Source organism: Thalassophryne amazonica, chromosome 5 (assembly GCF_902500255.1).
Source record: "Thalassophryne amazonica chromosome 5, fThaAma1.1, whole genome shotgun sequence".
NCBI lineage: Eukaryota > Metazoa > Chordata > Actinopteri > Batrachoidiformes > Batrachoididae > Thalassophryne > Thalassophryne amazonica.
Window position 1 is genome coordinate 24847979 of NC_047107.1, and position 21835 is coordinate 24869813.

The 21835-nt window shown below is 40.1% G+C and overlaps 1 protein-coding gene across 1 annotated transcript; it reads left to right on the forward strand.

The window, feature by feature from the left end:
- Positions 1–81: 81 nt before the first annotated feature.
- On the forward strand, positions 82–15798 carry es1 (ES1 protein, mitochondrial). The gene is made up of 7 exons (XM_034169814.1): positions 82–709; positions 785–837; positions 916–1029; positions 1106–1237; positions 1323–1415; positions 13835–14000; positions 15169–15798. Exons 1-7 carry the CDS (start codon positions 593–595, stop codon positions 15301–15303), a joined length of 810 nt encoding a protein of 269 aa, XP_034025705.1. The 5' UTR covers positions 82–592; the 3' UTR covers positions 15304–15798.
- Positions 15799–21835: the final 6037 nt, after the last annotated feature.

Below are 21835 nucleotides of genomic sequence, written 5' to 3' on the forward strand. Positions count from 1 at the left end.
GCTGCTGCAGTTTTGATTTAACGCCATATTGAGTTTGGCATTTCCGTCTGACTGGGGTATTTCTGGGTTTGCTGTCTAGACGTTTTAGATGTAACTTAGCATTAAAGCAAATAAGAGCCTTAAAGTGTAATGGACTTTAAAGGGCACAGTGCATCTCTGTCAGCGTATAGAGGCATCAAGTGCTGCGTTTTAACCTTCTCAAACAGTGAGAATGTTTATGCCAAAGTCACATCGGTCAACTTACTGAACCTTCTGTGACATCCACAGCAAAGTTCTCAATGGATCACAATGTTTCAGACCCAAAAGAACCGCATGTTGAGACACCAAAGCTGAAGAGTTGCTCAGTGGCCAAATGATTTAGGTTAATCAGATAATTAAATGGGGTATTAATAGCGAGGCGGGCAACAGGCCAGTGAAGGAGTGGCATCTCTTTCCTCACACTACAGCTTACACCACCACATCACTCGGCCGGAATGTGGTGGTATATAAATATACAGCCTCAGCAACATCGAGAATGTGACCGTAAAAACTGTTAAATCCTTGGTGGCTTCAAGTCTCTTTTCCTGTAGACTGCTGAGACTAAAGCTAAATCATGCTGGCTACCAGGAGTTTGCTGTTCAAAAAAACACTGGCTATTCTTTCTCGCCAGCCTGCATTCTTTGTTCACCATGGTGACTATGGCAACTGGGGAAATACCAATGTTGCAGTGGTAAGTGTAACGATTTGATGCAGCCTCATCAGGTAATAGTGCACAGTGTTGTGATTGCGAAACAATGTGCTGCAGGTTTTCTCAGGATGCGGCTGGTGGGACGGAACTGATGTCCATGAGGGCGTGTAGTGAGTACAAGAAGTTGAATCATTGTTGTGCATCACTTTACATTTAAGTACACTTAGGTGCCCTTCGCACGTCTGTAGCACAATGTACCACCTGAGCCGCAACGGTGCACGCTTCCAGATGTTTGCTCCAAACCAGCAGCAGATGCAGGTGATGGACCACACAAGGAAGCAGCCAGCCTCTGGCGAGAACCGGTGGGCTTGCCACACTCACGTCAACCTTTTTGCACAGGCGCCCTGTCGTACTCATGCCATTGTTTTTGGACTTTAGAAACATGATGATGGAGTCGGCACGCTTCAGCCATGCTCTAGGAATGACACAGATGCAGGACCTGGCCAAGCTGGATGTTAACAGCTTTGATGCAGTCATCTTTCCTGGAGGACATGGAATCACCAAGAATCTGTGAGGACAAAAGACAAAAAGTATCTGCACAAAGTGAGGAGTCCTACATGAAAATAATAATTAAAAAAATCTCTCCACTCCTTAGATCCTCTTTCATGAAGGATGGAAAAGATTGCAAGCTTCAAAATGATGTGGAAAGAATCCTGAAAGATTTCCATCGCTCACGCAAGCCAATTGGGTAGGTATCATCTGTTCAGCATTCACTCTCACTAAACGCACAACAACATTGAACAATAAGCTCAAATATTAGAGCAGCAATTTTAACTTCTTACACTGATTTGTTCTCTGACTTTATAAAAGAGTCGATTAGATTAGAATGGATGTAAAGACATTTTATCTAAATGGTCTTTGTAATGGAATCAGGAGGTCTTCAAAAGGTAAAAGAGATGCGATTACTCGTGAGGATAAATACATAAAAAAAAGAATTACATGGTATTAGTTTGTCCTATTAGTATAATTACTTTTAAGGGGATTTCACATTGATATTTTTGCATTTTATAACCCTAAATCAGAAAAAGTTGATAGCTGATATAATGCAATAAATAAGTGATTCTTAAATTTACTTTAATTCTGTTTCATTACAGACCACATAAACCCAAGATGTTTCATGTTCTGTGTGGTCAACTTCCTTTCATTTTTTTAATACCGATACATTCCTTCATTTCAGGCCTGCACCACATTACCAAAAATAAAACAAATGTTGGGATGTGAAAAGCATTTGCAACTTTTGTGATATTGCCATCCATTCTCACAACACTTAAGATACCATTCGATTAAGCATTTCAGGTATTATGTTGTCCCATTCTTTCTGCAAACACATCTTAAGACGTGCAACATTAGAGTCATGGTATAAGTGGCATTTGTGAATGTAACTCTGTATTGTAGTGCTTGAAAAAGGTTTCCCAAGGTAATCCCTTGTCCATGTAGTTATATCAGCTATTGATGAATGACTGTTATTGATGCATTGCCATCTGAGGGTTTGGAGATCATGGATGTTCAGATTAGGCTTGCATCCTTCCCCTTTACGCACTGAAATTCCTTCAGATTCTTCCAATCATTTAATAATATTATGCACTCTAGAGGGATAAATATGTAAGCCCCTTCCAATCTTTCTTTAAAGAACCGTGTTTTTAAACATTTCAGTCATGCATTTGTTGACAGACTGAACATCATCTGCCAACGTTTGGTCCCCAAAGACAGCCTTTTGTGGATACTGCTTTTGTGCCAAATTACGATGACAATCACCTGTTGACGTCCAATGTTTGAAATATCATTATTGATTCTTCACACACACACACACACACACACACACACACACACACACACACACACACACACACACACACACACACACACACACACACACACACACACACACACACACACACACACACACACACACAGGTGTATGTGTGTTCTTTTGGAATGTGTTTCAGGCCTTAAATGCTGGAATGGATGTATATTTGTAAATACAATGAAGCTGACCACAAATAAATAAATAAAAAGTCTTGAGTTCATACTGTCTGCAATGATGGAGAAGTCAAAATAAATGTAAAAAAATATCACTGCAGGGTTTTTTTTTGTTTGTTTTTTGTATTGGCATTTTCCATGTCGTCCCACTTTTTGTGATTTGGAATTGTAAAACACATAAACATCTTTTGAGTGTGTTTGACTGCAGATTGCAATGCCAAAATCAGGATATTTACATTCCTTTTGAAAATAATATGAAACTGTATGTGGCCTCAGTCAGTTGAGTTTAAAAAAAAAATTGGAGGAAAATAGAGTCAAGCTGATTATCTGGTAACATACTGACGCCATTGACGAAAGAACAGGACTTTGCATATGCATCATGTGTTTGACAGGTGAAATCACATAACCTTGCTTTTGCAAAAAAAACAAAAAAACAAACCCATCCTGATCCAATTTTCCACAAATAAAATTATCAACTCCCAACAAAACCTTGAATTATTATGTGAGCAGACTTGAATAGTGTGCAGTCACTCTCAAGTGGAATATGTTGCAGTTACATGCTAAAATTACATTTTATTTTTACCTTAATTGCAAAATATATGATTTTTATTTATTGAAACCAGTGGACATATTTTTCAGGGACTTAAATAGCCATAAGAACAGCAAAATTACACATTTTTATTTCACATTTTTACCTTTCAGTAAAAATTAAAAAAAAAGTTTGCAAAAAGCTCTTGTGAAGTGTCTAAAACCTGAGTGTCCTTACCGTGGAGGTGGAATGAGGTGAGCTTGTACACGTCTGTCAGCTTTGGCTGTGACTGATCACATCACATTGGATAAATTCAGGTAAATCCACGAGTTAAAGAAGGTCACAGGTGCAAGCAGAGAGCCACTTAAATTCTTCACATCCACTTAATCCATCGGAGACACTCATTTTCCTTTTGCTCGTAATCACCCTTGAAAGGACGAGTGACACCTGTGCAGATGGAGATGGATCCGCATTAAGACTGCTCGCAGACCTGAGCTGAAAATGAGCTTTCCCACAAAACGCCCAACTGCAAACGTGCAAAGTATCAAGGATTTTTGGTACGGATCAAAATGTAGTAGAAACCCTGACAGTGGTGAAGTGTAACTATCAGATGGAACTCATTAGTCACGTTCACAAGCAACAAGACCAGATTAGTCAGTCAAAAAATCATATTAAAAAGCCTGCACAATTCTGGAACAAGGTCTTATTGATGGAAACACAAACCTGTACCAGAGTGATAGGAAGAGAAGAACACGAACGTTAACTGGTCACGATCTGAACCTCATCGGCAGAGCATGGCAGCGGCATAGTATTATGGCATTATGGTGCTCACTGGGACCTTCAAAGCAGTAGAAATGTGTCTGTACCCTTCCCCAGATTTGTGCCTCGAGACAATCCTGTCTCAGAGGTCTACAGACAATTCCTTTGACTTTGTGCTCAGTTTGTGCTCTGATATTCACTGTCAACTGTGGGACCTTATATGTAGACAGGTGTGTGTCTTTCCAAATCATATCCAATCAACTGAATTTACCCCAGGTGGACTCCAGTTAAGCTGTAGAAACATCAAGGATGATCAGTGGAAACAGGATGCACCTGAGTTAAATTTTCAGCTTCATGGCAAAGGCTCTGAATACTTATGTACATGTAATTCCTTAGTTTTATTTTATTTTTAATAAATTTGCAAAAATCTCAAAAACATTGTCATTATGGGGTATTGTGTGTAGAGTTTTGAGGGAAAAAAGAATTTCATCCGTTTTGGAATGAGGCTGTAACAACAAAATGTGGAAAAAGTGAAGCGCTGTAAATACTTTCCGGATACTCTATATGCGTGCGTGCGCGCACATACAGACACATGCACCCACCCACCATATTTTCCTTAGTATAAATTGCAGTTATTCTGGTATACAACTTGTAATCACCCTATTGAGATATCCCATAATCCCTTGTGTGCCAAAGAGTTGCAGCAGTCTAAACAACATAGAGAATCCACATGACAGCAATTGCAAATGAGCATTATACTACCAAAATATAATTTTTAAAATGCTTTTCATCACGTTAATAAGAGACTGCTGCATGAGACCCTGAAAACTTGCTAAAACAAATATTCTAAATATTCTGTCTGCCATGTTTAACCTGCGTGGATTTTCATCAGTGCAAATAGTTTCAGACATCTTCTATATATTACTTTGGAACAAACAGGACAGTGTTATAAAGGACAGTAAGCAGGGCATTAAAGAGCAAACCTCACTTCCAAAAGAACGATATGAACAGGAAGCGATCGCAGCTCACAGCAGCTCCCATTGAAAATAAAAGGGGAACAACCTGAGCTTCTTGTTTACGTAAAACAAACACAATAACGTCTATAAACCCAGATAATACAGTTGTATGTAAAAGTTTGGGCACCCCTGATGATTTCCATGATTTTCCTTTATAAATCATTGGTTGTTTGGATCAGCAATTTCAGTTAAATATATCATATAGCAGACAAACACAGTGATATTTGAGAAGTGAATTGAAGTTTATAGGATTTACAGAAAGTGTGCATAAATTTGGGCACCCCAACACAAAAAGATACATCAATATTTAGTACATCCTCCTTTTGCAAAAATAACAGCCTCTAAACGCTTCCTATACCTCCCAGAGAGAGTCTGGATTCTGGTTGAAGGTATTTTGGACCATTCTTCTTTACAAAACATCTCAGGTTTGTTGGTTTCTGAGCATGGACAGCCCGCTTAAAATCACACCACAGATTTTCAATAATATTCAGGTCTGGGACTGAGATGGCCATTTCAGAATGTTGTACTTGACCCTGCATGAATGCCTTAGTAGATTTTGAGCAGTGTTTAGGGTCGTTGTCTTGTTGAAAGATCCAGCCCCTGCGCAACTTCAACTTTGTCACTGATTCTTGAACATTGTTCTCAAGAATCTGCTGATATTGACTGGAATCCATGTGAGCCTCAGCTTTAACAAGATTCCCAGGACCTGCACTGGCCACACAGCCCCACAGCATGATGGAAACACCTCTAAATTCTACTGTAGGTAGTAAGTGTTTTTCTTGGGATGCTGTGCTCTTTTTTTCTGCCATGTATACCACCCCTTGTTATGTCCAAATAACTCAATTTTAGTTTCATCAGTCCACAGCACCTTATTCCAAAATGAAGCTGGCTTGTCCAAATGCGCTTTAACATACCTCAAGCAGCTCTGTTTGTGGCGTGTACGCAGAAAATGTTTCCTCTGCATTATAGCATCTCTTTGTGCAAAGTGCGCTGTATAGTTGAACGATGTACAGAGACACTATCTGCAGCAAGATCATGTTCTAGGTCTTTGGAGCAGGTCTGTGGGTTGACGGTGACTGTTCTCAACATCCTTCGCTTCAGCTTATCTGAGATTTTTCTTGGCCTGCCACTTCGGGCCTTAACTAGTACTGTGCCTGTGGTCTTGTATTTCCTCACAGTGGAAACTGACAGCTGAAATCTCTGAAATAGCTTTTTGTATCCTTCCCCTAAACGATGATGTTGAACAGTCTTTGTTTTCAGGTCATTTGAGAGTTGTTTCGAGGCTCCCATATTGCCACTCACTAGAAGAGATGCAAAGAGGGGAAACATTTGCAAATGGCCGCCTTAAATACCCTTTCTCATGAGTGGATTCACATGTGTTAGGAGGTCAAGGGTCAATAAGCTTACCAAACCAATTTTGTATTCCAATAATTAGTTATAAATGTATTCAAATGCCCAAATTTATGCACCTGCCTAATTTTGTTTAAATAATTATTGCACACTTTCTGTAAATATTAGACACTTCATTTCACTTCTCAAATATCAGTGTGTTCATCTGCTATATGATATATTTAACAGAAATTTCTGATCCAGACAACCAATGATTTATAAAGGAAATCATGAAAATTATCAGGGGTGCCCAAACTTTTGCATACAACCGTACAACACACTGACTTTGGGGTGATTTTTGATCCCACGTTGTCCTTTAACCTACACATTAGAGAAATCACCAGGACTGCTTTCTTCCACTTTTGTAACATAGTGAGGAATTGTCCCATCCTGTCTACAGTTGATGCAGTTTTCAGATCATTTGAGAGTTGTTTAGAGGCTCTAATGTTGCCACTCATTCAACGACATGCAAAGAGGAGAAACATTTGTAAATGGCCACCTTTCATGATTAGATTCATCTGTGTGAGGAGGTCAAGGGTCAGTGAACTTACCAAACCTATGTTGTGTTCCAGTAATTCATGCAAAATGTATTCAAATCAGTAAAATGACAAGGGTGCCCAGATGTATACACCTGCCTACTGCTGTCCATGTGCAGCAGTTAAATTCCAGCCTGATCAGAGCGTCTCAATGTATTTCTTAATGTTACTAACATCTCACAGAGCGGCAAACTCTTCAAATCATTGTTCATAATAACTGTTTATATTGGGCTTTCCCAGGAATTAATGCACGAAACATAAGAAACTCCATTAATAAATGTAAACTGACATCACAAGTTAAAGAACTCGTTAAAATTGCTGTACTGATACTGTGTTTTTCCACAGCAATTTTCTTTGTCTCTAAGACTAAATAAAAGGTGTCTTCAGTCGACAGAATCATTCTTTCAGAGTTGGTACAGTAAGTACATATCTCAAACTAACATATGCTGCAGCCAGAGTGCAGCTTCTCGCAACTGTCAGAGAGAGACCACGTGATGTTCTCCGGCCTCTAGGATTGGCTATGAGTCAAAGATTGTCTCAGGGAGACATCCATTTTAGAGCTGAGATTTTTGTAGTTTCAAGGAGTGGTCAAATGACATCTCTGTGACCTTCCACAGGGGTAGAGAAATCCACTGGTCTGAGGAGACGGACCTGTTTTAATCCCCTGACATTTCTCAAGAAAACTGGCTGTAAAAGTGATTAATTAATTCTTACATTTAGAATAAACTGCTGGCCCGAACCTTTTTTTTTCCTTGGAAAATGCCGCCAGTCTTAAATGTAGGAATGGAGATATAATATATATATAGATATAGATATATAGATATACTCAACAAAAATATAAACGCAACACTTTTGGTTTTGCTCCCATTTTGTATGAGATGAACTCAAAGATCTAAAACTTTTTCCACATACCCAATATCACCATTTCCCTCAAATATTGTTCACAAACCAGTCGAAATCTGTGATAGTGAGCACTTCTCCTTTGCTGAGATAATCCATCCCACCTCACAGGTATGCCATATCAAGATGCCGATTAGACACCATGATTAGTGCACAGGTGTGCCTTAGACTGCCCACAATAAAAGGCCACTCTGAAAGGTGCAGTTTTGTTTTATTGGGGGGGGATACCAGTCAGTATCTGGTGTGACCACCATTTGCCTCATGCAGTGCAACACATCTCCTTCGCATCATCCGTGAAGAGAACACCTCGCCAACGTGCCAAACGGCAGCGAATGTGAGCATTTGCCCACTCAAATCGGTTACGACGACGAACTGGAGTCAGGTCGAGACCCCGATGAGGACGGCGAGCATGCAGATGAGCTTCCCTGAGACGGTTTCTGACAGTTTGTGCAGAAATTCTTTGGTTATGCAAACCGATTGTTCCAGCAACTGTCCGAGTGGCTGGTCTCAGACGATCTTGGAGGTGAACATGCTGGATGTGGAGGTCCTGGGCTGGTGTGGTTACACGTGGTCTGCGGTTGTGAGGCTGGTTGGATGTAGTGCCAAATTCTCTGAAATGCCTTTGGAGACGGCTTATGGTAGAGAAATGAACATTCAATACACGAGCAACAGCTCTGGTTGACATTCCTGCTGTCAGCATGCCAATTGCACGCTCCCTCAAATCTTGCGACATCTGTGGCATTGTGCTGTGTGATAAAACTGCATCTTTCAGAGTGGCCTTTTATTGTGGACAGTCTAAGGCACACTTGTGCACTAATCATGGTGTCTAATCAGCATCTTGATATGGCACACCTGTGAGGTGGGATGGATTATCTCAGCAAAGGAGAAGTGCTCACTATCACAGATTTAGACTGGTTTGTGAACAATATTTGAGAGAAATGGTGATATTGTATATGTGGAAAAAGTTTTAGATCTTTGAGTTCATCGCATACAAAATGGGAGCAAAACCAAAAGTGTTGCGTTTATATTTTTGTTGAGTAGATACAGATAGATAGAGATTTATTGTCATTGTCATTACAAGTGCAATAACAACGAGATTACGTCCACACTCAAATTACCATAGACAAGATACAGCAATTAATCCACAATTATTACTTGTTTACTGTAATAACGGCACACATCAGAATTAAGACAACACATATACATTTGACATTTTTATGTGTACTAAACTTGAAACAGTCCGTTTTCCGAATTGAGGCGAAGTGAGTGTGTGGTAGCCGCTGAAACAGGAGTCAAGCCGCCTCCAGCTTGGGGGGAACGGGGACCTGCCACAGCTAATACTGCGCAGCCCCTGGAGGGGAAAAGGGGTGGGGTGGGCAGTGGCCGGGATGGGGTGTGTGATGGGGGCAGGAGGGGAGGTGGAGCATGCTTTCAGTCTTTATCCATGTGAGTCAATTTCTGTCCTTGTGTACTGGAGTTAGAGAAGATAAGGAGACAGCTGAATGTTCACTAAGGCCATAGAGATTCTTCTTGAGGAAAACAACGGGGCATTTTGTCCTTCAGAGGCTGATAAGCCTGCCGTGTTTGTGTTTGAGCAGTGAAAAACACTTTTACAGTCTCACATACCATCTCAACCTACCATCCCTGGTTCTCAAGACCAGGCACCTAAGTGGCTCTACTCTACTCTTTTCTATTCTTCTATTTTACTCTTCCTTTTTAGATATTTAGATATACCTTTATATACTAGCATAATTCCACCTTAGAATTGGAATATAATATATAAGATATACCTTACTGAATTTTCATGAACAATCCAGATCCCAATTATGAATATTCCCTGGTCTCTGAAGTCTTCCACTGCAAGGTGCACATTTGCTCCGAGCTGTTATCCAATTTGCATCTGTGTTCAAGGGTTAACGCAGTCTGAGAATGCATTGCCTTGCCCCTCTCATTAATCATGACGGACAAGTGAGGAGTCGTGGTTTTGGCAGCAGCCGTCTTGCCAATTTTCCAGTAGGTCAGGGCAGCACATAAACCAATAAGTACCAGCCCTCCTACTATGAAACCAAATATAAATAAATCCTCGACGTCCTCCACAGAGAATGGTGCAAAGCATGTGACTCGCCACATCTCCCAGGCCTTGAGAACATAGCCCACAGGGTAGGTTCCATCTGGGCACGCAGGGTCCCCCGGCCCTGATCTTCTTGTAGAAAAAATGGGGTTGATAGCGTTCAGAGACCAGCTGATCAATTCCATGGTTAACCCAATATAGTTTGAAGAATTCAGTCTGGTGAAGTAGGGACTTTGAAGGCTGGAGCAGAGATAGAAAAGCACAGAGTGAGAGGAGAGAGGAGGAGATGTGACCACCCTCACCGGAGTCCCAAGCAGTGGACTCCAACACACCATATATGTGTGTGTTGACAAATAAAATAAAGCTGACCACACAAAATATAAAATGTGTTGGTTTCATACAGCCTGCCTTATTCAAAGTAAATCATTGTGTCCACCACCACCACATTTTTCATATCATCCAAACTTTTCCGATTTGGGGTTGTAAAAAACAAAACAAAAAGGACAATTAAAAAATATATAGTTTAACTGTATATAGAAAAGCATTATAAGCTGTGTTATCTTTATTCATTAATTTTAAAGGTTAAATATGTTTTGTGGCACTAGAAAAATTTTATTTGTGGAAGACGGGACAAAAATGTCTCTTTTGACAGTAAAGGCTGCAGACCACTGACCCGTTTATAAAATTTTGATCATACTAGTCTGAGAAGCCATAGGTATAATTGTTGCTCAAAAAAATCAGCAATATTATGGAGCTAACATAGCAAGAATAGACAAGTGGCTTAAGTAACAAGAGTAAAGGCTGTTTGGGCTGCATTAGACAAGTACAAGGCCAGAGTTACAGAAAAGTGAAGTGTAAAGTGCACAGTACATTAACATGAAAGCAGAGGATCGTCTAAGAAAATGTTTAAGTTTACATAAATTCAATACAAAGGGGAAACGTTCTATCGTGCGCTAGATTTACAAATACAATATTGATTGAATACATGTGCATGATGTGATAATTCATGCACTGAGGCTCACAAGCAGAGGCTCTGAGTTTCCAAATACCTGGGGCCACTACCTTGGACACTCTAAAGGAACAGCATTTGCAGCCCATGTAATTAAAAACCAGTATAATTCCAACACCATTCTCCACACGTAGGTCTCAATACCATCAATGTGCAGCTCAACATCCTCGGTTATGTATTTTAGGCTTTCAACACCAAAGTGGTTGACAGCTTAAATATTATGAGCGGAGTGCCGTGCAGTGGCGTGAGGCTCACTCTATGGTAGACGAAGGCACAAACCGGAAATGGCACAAAAAATCTCTGCAGTGGGGAAAAAGCCATAGCCGTTGTCGTAAAAAGCCACAAACTGATGGTAGGCAAACATAGACATTGTAAAGAGGAGTAGATGCCACAATGGTTGCTGAGGCACAAGAAATGCGTCTGCCAGCTTGGACCAGTCATCATAGTGATTCTATCACAAGGAACAGTGAAGGTTTGATTTTATAATCTTATTTTCTTTTTTAATCTGTTTAACATAATATATGTGAAACACCAAGTGTTCCAATACTTTTGGAGGGCATTGTATCCTAAGCTTATGATGAGTGTAAAATGAGTGTGGTATTATTACTGTTTTGTTTAAGAATGTTAATTTTCACTGTTGCTGCACTTTGTGTGAAATCATAGTCATATCATATATGATATTCATATGACAATATTAAGATGTGATCATTTGGCCATATTGTAGGCAAAAAAAGAAAAATGCTTAAAAAGGTGGGGGGCTCTGAAGCTGAAAGGCAAAAAAAACAAAAAAACAAAACAAAACAATATTTAAAAAGTGGTGGTGGGGGGGGGGGGTCTGGGGGGGTGGAGCTCCCCTAGAAACTGAAAGGTTTTAGCCATGCTCATGCTCCAACGAAACATTTACTCAAAATAAGTCTGAAGGGCCTAAATGACATGGTGAGATGCTGAAGAGCTTCACTCGTCGTGTCTGCGACATATACATATTATACGAGCAAAGCACCACGCAGTGGTGCGAAGCTTGCTTTATGGTACAGGAAGTCCCAAACAGGAAGTGCCAAATTTTGAGTCCACAGTGAAACAGGAAATGTCAAATGTTGAACACTTCTTGGCACTGGTGGAGCTAAAGCGGACGCCAGGGTTGCGCTGGACTCTCCTGAAATCTGATTGGACACAGATGACATGTCACAGCACCGCACATCTCGTTGAAAAGAGCTGCATTTTGAAATCAGTGAATCACACTGACTGCTAAGTTCCTCCTCTCCAGTAGTGTGCTGTGTACCAGAAAAAGTTCTAATCCACCTTAGTAGAAGAAGAAAAATGTTTGCCTCAGATTTGAACTGAACACGTCATTTGAACCATGGACTAATAATGACACCAAATTTATATTGGAGAGTAAACAACCACATTTTATGCCAGAAATGAGGTCCAGGTTGTTAAAACCGGCAGTTCTCCTTTAATTCGGGTTGCCTGATATATGCGTTTGTCTCCAGTGATTTTTAAACGAACAGGCAGCTGTTGAGTAAATAACCTCTTAATTTTGCTCACTGAAGGACTTAAATAACCTCTTAATTTTGCTCTCTTACACAAGGATGATGCATTTCACTTAAAAATACACATGCCACGGAGTGTTTCTCAACTGTACCAAAAGTATTGGAACACTTGGTATTTCACACATTTTAATTTGTTTATGCCATTTCAAATACATTTTAAATAAATAAATCTAAAGTTATCTTCCTTAAACTCAAACTGAAAGCAAATGTCTACAACTTGATATAAATTAATTAAAAATATAAAATCCAGCTTCCTGATGAAGTGGTGTAGAGGAGGATTTTCTTAAAAATAAGACCTGAAAGTTCAGCTACAATTTGACAGAAAGTACATTTGAGATGAAAGACTAGATTTGATGTTTTGGTCAAAGAAAGTTTTGTATTTCTTCATAATTGATATAAATAAAGTCCAAGACATATTCAGTGACTTGGAAATGTTCATGTTTCCATCCCCTGACTTGTCTAAAGAAAACTGGCAATAAAACTGATTATTATTTAAAGGTTTTATCAAGTTTTAGAGATTTGCTTTCAGTTTGAGTTTGAAGAAGATAAATTTAGACATTTTTAATCTTTATATTTTTTGTATTTCTTGTATTTGAAATGACATAAACAAATTAAAATGTGTAAAATACTAAGTGTTCCAATACATTTGGAGGGCACAGTATCCTAACCTTATGATGAGTGCAAAATGAGTGTGGTATTATTACTGTTAGTTTAAGAATGTTTAATTTTCACTGTTGCTGCACTTTGTGTCAAATCATAGTCATATCGTTTCTCATATTGATAATATAGAGATATGAAAATTTGGCCATATTGTACAGCCCTACTGTCAGCTAGCTGAAAACTTTGAATATTAATTTACATCTACATAAAAAAAATGCTTAAAGTGGCAGGGGGTTAAGAGGGCTGTAATTGGGGGAGCAGAAGCTGAAAGGCAAAAAAAAGAAAAATGCTTAAATAGCTGGGGGTCTGGGGTGCGGGGGGCTGAAAGGTTTTAGCCATGCTAATGATCCCTGAAGCATTTACTAAAAAAAAAAAAAAAAAAAAAGTCTGAAGGACCTAAATAACACAGTGAGATGCTGAAGAGCTTTGCTCGTTCATGTCCGCGACATATAAATATTATCTAATTCGAGACATAACTGCGGAGGGCTCACTTAGTAACTGTCACCCTTTTGTCCCAAACCTTTTATGGCTGACTATTTGCAGGAAAGCCTCTGTTTTTTGTTTTGTTTTTTTGTTTTGTTTTGGGTTTTTTTTTTCAGAATTGATAAATCTCCTCTGTACTACTTACTAGTTGCTGTTTTGACTCACTCTGAACTTCATACTTGCTTAAAACATCAACTAATGGTCGGCTTGTCCCTCCTGTCTCAGACTGTCCAGCATGGCCCCTGTGCTGGCTTGCCGTGTGCTGCCTAGCCTTGACGTGACTATGGGCTATGAGCGTGATGACACCACTCGCTGGGGATCCTGGCCTCACACAAACATGGTGCAGGCGGTAAAGAATATGGGTGCACATCACCACGTACGTGAGCCATATATATCCTTTCCAGAGTCTTTATATTTATTTATTTTTTTAAATTGCTAATTAACTAAAGCTACACAGCATTATCCTGGTTACCTCCTCCAGCAACTGCCAGACATATGTTTGTGTACGGTGTGTCTGGCAGTTTGAAAGTTCATGAGGACATCAACAAAATTTAATGAAATTTGGTGGAGAGGTAGATCTCAGGTTACGGAAGAGGTAATTAAATTTCCGTGCCAGTCTGGACCAAGGAGCGGAGGCTTTCTTGGATTGTTGTTCCTTTGATCTTGATGCTGCCTTTGAGCCTTGATCTTTGATTCTGAGTGTGCCAAAGAAAGACAGACAGACAACTGGCAGTGAAAACATAACCTCCTTTGCAATGCTCAAAGACCTGTTTTGCCGTCCCTTCATTGGCTTCCTGTCTCTTTGAGATCGGATTTTAAGGTGCTGTTACTGGCCTATCAAATTGTTCATGCACTGGCACCTCCCTGCCTGGCTGTCATTGTTAAGCCCTATGTACCGGCTCCGGCCTTGCGTTTGCAGGGTGGAGGACTGCTATGTGTTCCTAGGGTGAATAAAACGTCTGTGGGTCACAGAGCCTTTTCTTATTGTGCCCCGGCCCTGTGGAACGATCTCCCTGCATGGATATGGGAGTTGGAGATTTTTAAGTTCAGATTGAAGACTCATTTTTTTGTTTTTGTTTTTTTACCATGTTTTATCGTTTATGTGATTGCGGGTTTTCTTTTATTCTTTTTATCTTTTATGTTTTTATTCTTTTGTTATGTGTTTTTGTTTTTAAATCTTTTGGGGTTTTTTGTGTGTTGTGTGAAGCGCCTTGAGGCGACCACGTCATGAGTTGGCACTATACAAATTAATAAAATTTGAATTTGAAATCAACAACAGAATCCACCTGTTGATCAGAATCACATGAAAAGCAGGATCAGGATCAAAGTGCTGATCAGAATCAGTGGTGAGTGATCAGAAACAAAGCTCAAGATAACAGATCAGGATTAAAGATCAGAAATAAGTGCACAGAGATCAGGATCAAAGGAATAACTCTCTTGCAATGAAGAAATAGCCGGATGCTAGGAGGGGCTGCGGGACCGTGGTGGAGCTCTCCTGCTCTTCTAGTTAATGTTTTTTTTTTATTCGTTTCCTGCTTTGACCTTAACTGTATCATCACGAAGCTTATGTGGACGAGAAGAACAAAGTGGTCAGCACCCCGACCTTCATGTGGGAGACGGAGTATCACTATCATTACATATTTGATGGGATTGGAAATATGGTTAAACACGTCATGCGTATGTCGACCAAGTGAGCCGACGGTTAAAAACCAGAGGAAGTAATAGAAGATGTCACTGTCGGCAGACACTGTGTACCTCTGTGTTGTTAAATTCTAAAGGGAAACTATATAAATGCATTAGTTGAACAGAACAGGGCTCGTTTATTTCGAGAGAAATGTGTACTGGTTAATGTGATTAAAATGTACGCGTTTAGAGCGAAGACGGATATTTCACTGTAGTGTTAATGTGCTGTAATTCTCACGAGGTGCATGGGTGGATTCAACAAGTTCTCACAGTGGAGCGTCTCTACCAAGGTCAACACCGATCCAGTCATCTCCAGGTTCGAAGTGTCATCGTGCAGCAAACCTTCCTGTCGGTTTATTTTTCTGAAAGAAAAAATAAAAGCATAGTGCACAAAACATTTTCTTTTAATCTCTGAGGGATAAACCAGCGGTGAATTGTGCGTTGCAGCTATACATAAATGTCGACTCCTCACCGTATAAAAGAAATGTATGAAACACAAGATGTCGAGTCCCTCAGAGCATCCTGAATTGAAATAAAAGTCTTACAGCCTTTTGTAGTGGCTCATTTGTGCAAAGGTCAAACAGATGAGCACATTTTCAACAATCGTAGAACTAATCCTTTCATCGAGTGTCTCCATACGATTACTCTGCTAAACAGCTTGGTTGAAAGTCAGCAAAAATATGGTCCGAAAAAGACATTTTCCAGGATATGTCCTCAACCAGTGACTTTGTAATCAGATGTGGTGAGTAATGTTATAATAACCTGGACCAAAATATTAGAGTGCAGTGTCATGTGCACATGCTTAGACCACCTGAAGCCTGTCACTCTAAGATAAGAAACATGTCTTTCTCCACATGAACAAAATGAAATTAAGGATTTGATAAAACAGCTTAAAATATAACAAAATGCTAAAATACCCTCGACCGTATGAGCATGTAATCAATGAAAAAGTGTGTTGACAGAATGTGACCTTTTGACCCCTTAGAATAAGCCAAGGTTAGACATCTTTGAACTTGTCCAATGTCTCTGTCCCAAGAATGCTCCCTGTGAATTTGAGGACCCTGGCAGTAATAGGACCAGAGTTATTGCTGAGCACAGACGGATGCAAAGTCTTCACAATAGCCAATGGCCATACTTTGGCCTCAGGTATAAAATGGTTCTTCATAAAAAAGAAACATGTCCTATATAGAGTACCCCAAGATACTCGAACTGGTGCTCATCCCCACATACTGTGGCGTGAAACGTGAGTCGATGACCTGCTCCTGGATGGGGCGCCAGTCTAATGGACTGAGACAATATCGATGAAGTGTTTGATCCAAGGACACAGCGACTGTGAAGCACACACCTGAAATCGAACCCAGGTCTATAAACTCTGGTCTGTAAGTATTTGGACAGTGCCAGCACTTGTAGTTGTGTCTCTTGTCCACCATCATGGTGTACTTTATAAGGTTTTAGGAGAGAAGATGTACAGACCTTAAGCTTTAATTTGAGAGAGTTAACGAAACACTTCATTAGGATTCATTTGAATGGAAATCACTTATAGCCATTTTTCTTTCATCATTTTCTTGGACTTAATTTATATAATTAAGAAACAGTCAGACAAATGTCTGGCGTAGGACATTACCAAAAAGTGACCATGCAAAAAGGAGACGGAAGACACCCATGACTACAAGAGTTACAGGCGTCTGTCAGCTGTATCAGAAGACATATTATGTATGGCTAAAGAGTATCTAACCTCTTCTAGTGCCACAGCTGGACAGCCTCTGCATCGTTACCCTGCAGCTCCTCCCAGCGCTCCGTTCATCTCATCTCTGTGTGGTGTGGCAGTGACAAAGCAGGCGCATTAAGCTCTTGTAACTGGCCAGCTGTGCCACCCAGTGCTGCTCCACTGCTCTGGGTGGCACAGCTGGCCAAGACCTCTGCAGACAGTGAATTATTCCCCATTCATATACACTGACCACACAATTAGGCATGTGCGAATTCTGATATCAGACTCAAAATCATATTTATTCCCAAGTAAGTTCTCACATACAAGGAATTTGATCTGGTGTCACTGGTGCATAAACAACAATAAAATAAAAGGAAAAAACAACAAAAAAAAATACTTCTGTAAGCAGTAATTGGTGCATAAACAACAATAAAAGAAAAAGGAAAAACTTGTGTAAGAGGTGAAGGAGTCAGACAAATGGACAAAACTGTTTACTGTCAAATAAATATAGTGGAGTGGGGCTATGCAGGCATGCAGATGTACAGTACCTTTTAGTCTGTACTTTGGTGGGGGGGGGGGGCATTATAAGTCTAGCTGTGGACAGAAAGAAGCCGTTTTTGTGTCTTGAGGTTTTAGTCCTGATGAATCTCAGCCGTCTGCCATAGGGGAGGGTGACAAAAAGTTTGTGCTCTGGGTGAGAGGAATCAGCTGCAATCTTCCTTGCTTGCCTCAGGGCCCTGGAGGAGTACAGGTCCTGTAGGGATGGCAGATTGCAATTGATCACCTTCTCTGCTGAGTGGATGATACAGCTAGTCATACTCGACTGTTGTAATAACACCCTACATAAAGGTGTGCGTAATCATAGTGATACTTCTTATTTACAAACATTCATGTCACACGCGTGTAAACTGATACCACGAAGGAGAGAAGGTAAAACTACTATATACATTGGGAGATGTCCCAAACAGGACTGCACCCTCTGCTCAAGTTCACTTTGCATCTACTGTTAAAACAAGCCAGTCAAGCAAAAGCCTACCCAACCTACCCCAGCCCATGCAAGCTTTGAACAGTTTGGGAGCAAGAACATATCCCTGATGGACACCAGTATTTTTCATTGAGAAAATGTCAGATGCTGCCCCAGCTCTACCCCTCACAGCACCTGTGTTAAGGTTGGTTATGATATCCAGCAACTTGTTGGGGATCACAGTCATTGGCTGACTTCTTCGGTGCCCTCAGATAAGCACCACCTCTGGACACTGGCAGCTCCAATGCAATCAATCTGGTAGAAGGACTTCCACATTACTTTTGGATCACCATGTGTCCATGTGTGCAAGTCCTCCACCAGATTGCTTGCCAAAGTCCCATAACAGTCTGATCTTGATGTCTAACCAGATTTGAACTTAGACGTTGAGCAAACAGCAATCTGCAGTACGAGTGAATCCTGATGGATGCTACAATTCTGTAGTCAAATCTGGCACTTCTCAACCGTTCTACAAAAGTCTTCAGAATCTTCCCACAAGAACACAGTCAATCTCCTGATCACCACTGTGGGTATTAGAATGCCATGTCCAGCGGTGTTGCTCTGGAAGTTGAAGCTACTCGCTCACTCATCTTCAACCGCTTGTCCGGGATTGGGTCATGGGGGCAACAGCTCCAGCAGGGGACCCCAGACTTCTCTTTCCCGGGCCTCATTAACTACCTCTGACTCAGGGATCCCAAGGCATTCCCAGGCCAGTATGGAAATATAATCTCTCCACCTAGTTCTGGGTCTTCCCTGGAGTCTCCTCCCAGATGGATGTGCTTGGAACACCTCCCTAGTGAGATGCCCAGGGGACATCCTTGCCTGAACCAAATCAGATGGCTCCTTTCAACGCAAAGGAGCAGCGGCTCTACTCCGAGCTCCCCACAGATGACCAAAATTCTCACCCTATCTCTAAGGGAGACACCAGTCACCCTCCCAAGGAAGCCCATTTCTGCTATTTGTACCTGTGATCTAGTTCTTTCGGTCATGACCCAACCCTCATGACCATAGGTGAATGAAATACCGCCCCTGCTGCTCCGATTCTCCAGCCAAGTTGAAACTAGGACACAGGAATTCATAGCCTTCAACCTTCAGTAAATGATAAGCAGTTTCACCCCGGGTGGTTACCAATCTCTGTACAACCAACATAACACTAATGCCCTGTGAAGATGTTAATACATTTAAAAAAGTTACAATCAACCCTGTTCACACCTTTGAGTGCAGATTATGAATACAGTAGTGTTCAGAATAATAGCAGTGCTATGTGACTAAAAAGATTAATCCAGGTTTTGAGTATATTTCTTCTTGTTACATGGGAAACAAGGTACCAGTAGATTCTCACAAATCCAACAAGACCAAGCATTCATGATATGCACACTCTTAAGGCTATGAAATTGGGCTATTAGTGAAAAAAGTAGAAAAGGGGGTGTTCACAGTAATAGTAGCATCTGCTGTTGATGCTACAAACTCAAAACTATTATGTTCAAACTGCTTTTTTAGCAATCCTGTGAATCACTAGACTAGTATTTAGTTGTATAACCACAATTTTCCATGTGGCAACTTGTGGCACCTTTCAGCTGTTATTCCACTCCAAGATTCTTTAACAACATTCCACAATTCATTCACATTCCTTGGTTTTGCTTCAGAAACAGCTTTTTTGATGTCTCCCCACAAGTTCTCAATTGGATTTAGGTCCGGAAATTGGGCAGGCCACTCCAAAACATAAATTTTGTTGGTTTGGAACCAAGCTTTTGCTCATTTACTAGTGTGCTTGGGGTCATTGTCTTGTTGAATCACCCATTTCAAGGGCATGTCCTCTTCAGCATAAGGCAACATGACCTCTTCAAGTATTTTGACATAACCAAACTGATCCATGATACCTGGTATGCGATATATAGGTCCGACACCATAGTAGGAGAAACATGCCCATATCATGATGCTTGCACCACCATGCTTCACTGTGAACTGTGGTTTGAATTCAGAGTTTGGGGGTCGTCTCACAAACTGTCTGCGGCCCTTGGACCCAAAAAGAACAATTTTACTCTCATCAGTCCACAAAATATTCCTCCATTTCTCGTTAGGCCAGTTGATGTGTTCTTTGGCAAATTGTAACCTCTTCTGCACGTCTTTTATTTAACAGAGGGACTTTGCAGGGGATTCTTGCAAATAAATTAGCTTCACACAGGCGTCTTCTGTCACAGCACTTACAGGTAACTCCAGACTGTCTTTGATCATCCTGGAGCTGATCAGTGGGTGAGCCTTTGCAATTCTGGTTATTCTATCAATTTTGATGGTTGTTTTCCATTTTCTTCCAAGCTTCTCTGGTTTTTTGTCCATTTTAAAGCATTGGAGATCATTGTGGATGAACAGCCTATAATTTTTTGCACCTGTGTACAAGTTTTCCCCTCTCCAATCAACTTTTTAATCAAACTACACTGTTCTTCTGAACAATATCTTGAACATCCCATTGTCCTCAGGCTTTCAAAGAGAAAAGCATGTTCAACAGGTGCTGCCTTCATCCTTTAATAGGGGACACCTGATTCACACCTGTTTGTTCCACAAAACTGATGAACTCACTGACTGAATGCCACACTACTATTATTATGAACACCCCCTTTTCTACTTTTTTTTTTTTTAACTAATAGCCCAATTTCATAGCCTCAAGAGTGTGCATATCATGAATGCTTGATCTTGTTGGATTTGTGAGAATCTACTGGTACCTTGTTTCCCATGTAACAATAAGAAATATACTCAAAACCTGGATTAATCTTTTTAGTCACATAGCACTACTATTATTCTGAACACTGCTGTACATTCACGAGCTCCATCTCTTCTGTGAGCCAAACTGTGCATCTGCTCCGATTTGGTTCTTGTCCTCAAAATTCCACAACAAATGTTGATAGTTTGATAAGGCATTTACTACAATCAGTACATTTACTCAGTCTGATACAGTCATAATAACATTTATTTATTTTTTACAAAAAGTACAAAAATGACAAAAACAGCCAAGCGGTGATATATAAAAGTTTCAGTTTGTACAAAATGTCCAAAACTCAGACTCTCTGTATGAAAATGTACACTGGTTACTTAAGGAAAGTCAGTAAAGTTGACTTTTCACACAGTATAAAGATAACCGCACTATAAAACAGTCTGCCTCTGCCAAGTTCAGTACAAAACAAAAAGTTCTGACATTTTATGGTCATGGGGTAAAGATAATGGTGACAAAATTCATAATAACAGACATGTAATTCAAATACAGAAACAGAAGTCAAATTTTCACAGTGTTGCCTTCACATTGATCATGTGAATTGTAAACATTTTTACATAACTCACACCTCAAAAAATACACAAATATGCCACCATGCCAGCAATTTTCATGGAAAAAAAAAGGTCTTTTAAATTATTTTTTCTGCTCAGCTTCTGCTTGAATAGTTTGTGAGATCAACCCATCTGTGGGCATTTAATTATGTAGTGTAAGGCAAAAAAAAAAAAAAAGTAGTTTGATTTAGCTGGCGTCATGTAGTATTCTACTGTGATGTTATGAATTTACAGTACAACTGCAGGGTTCATTCACATTAAAGTACATATAAACATTTGTACACATTTTAACAAATACTCTATTTTAAATTATTTGATTTAAAAATGTTGAAAAGTATGAAATGAGGGTAAAAATTCAGGGAACAAAGTGGCATTTTTTGTTACAGTAGATAATATTTGTACTAAAGCACAAAGAAATTCTAAAATTATGTTTAGTACAATTTGTTTTTTAGTAGTTATTTGGTGGTGAAAATGCTTCGAGTGCTTTGATTGGGAT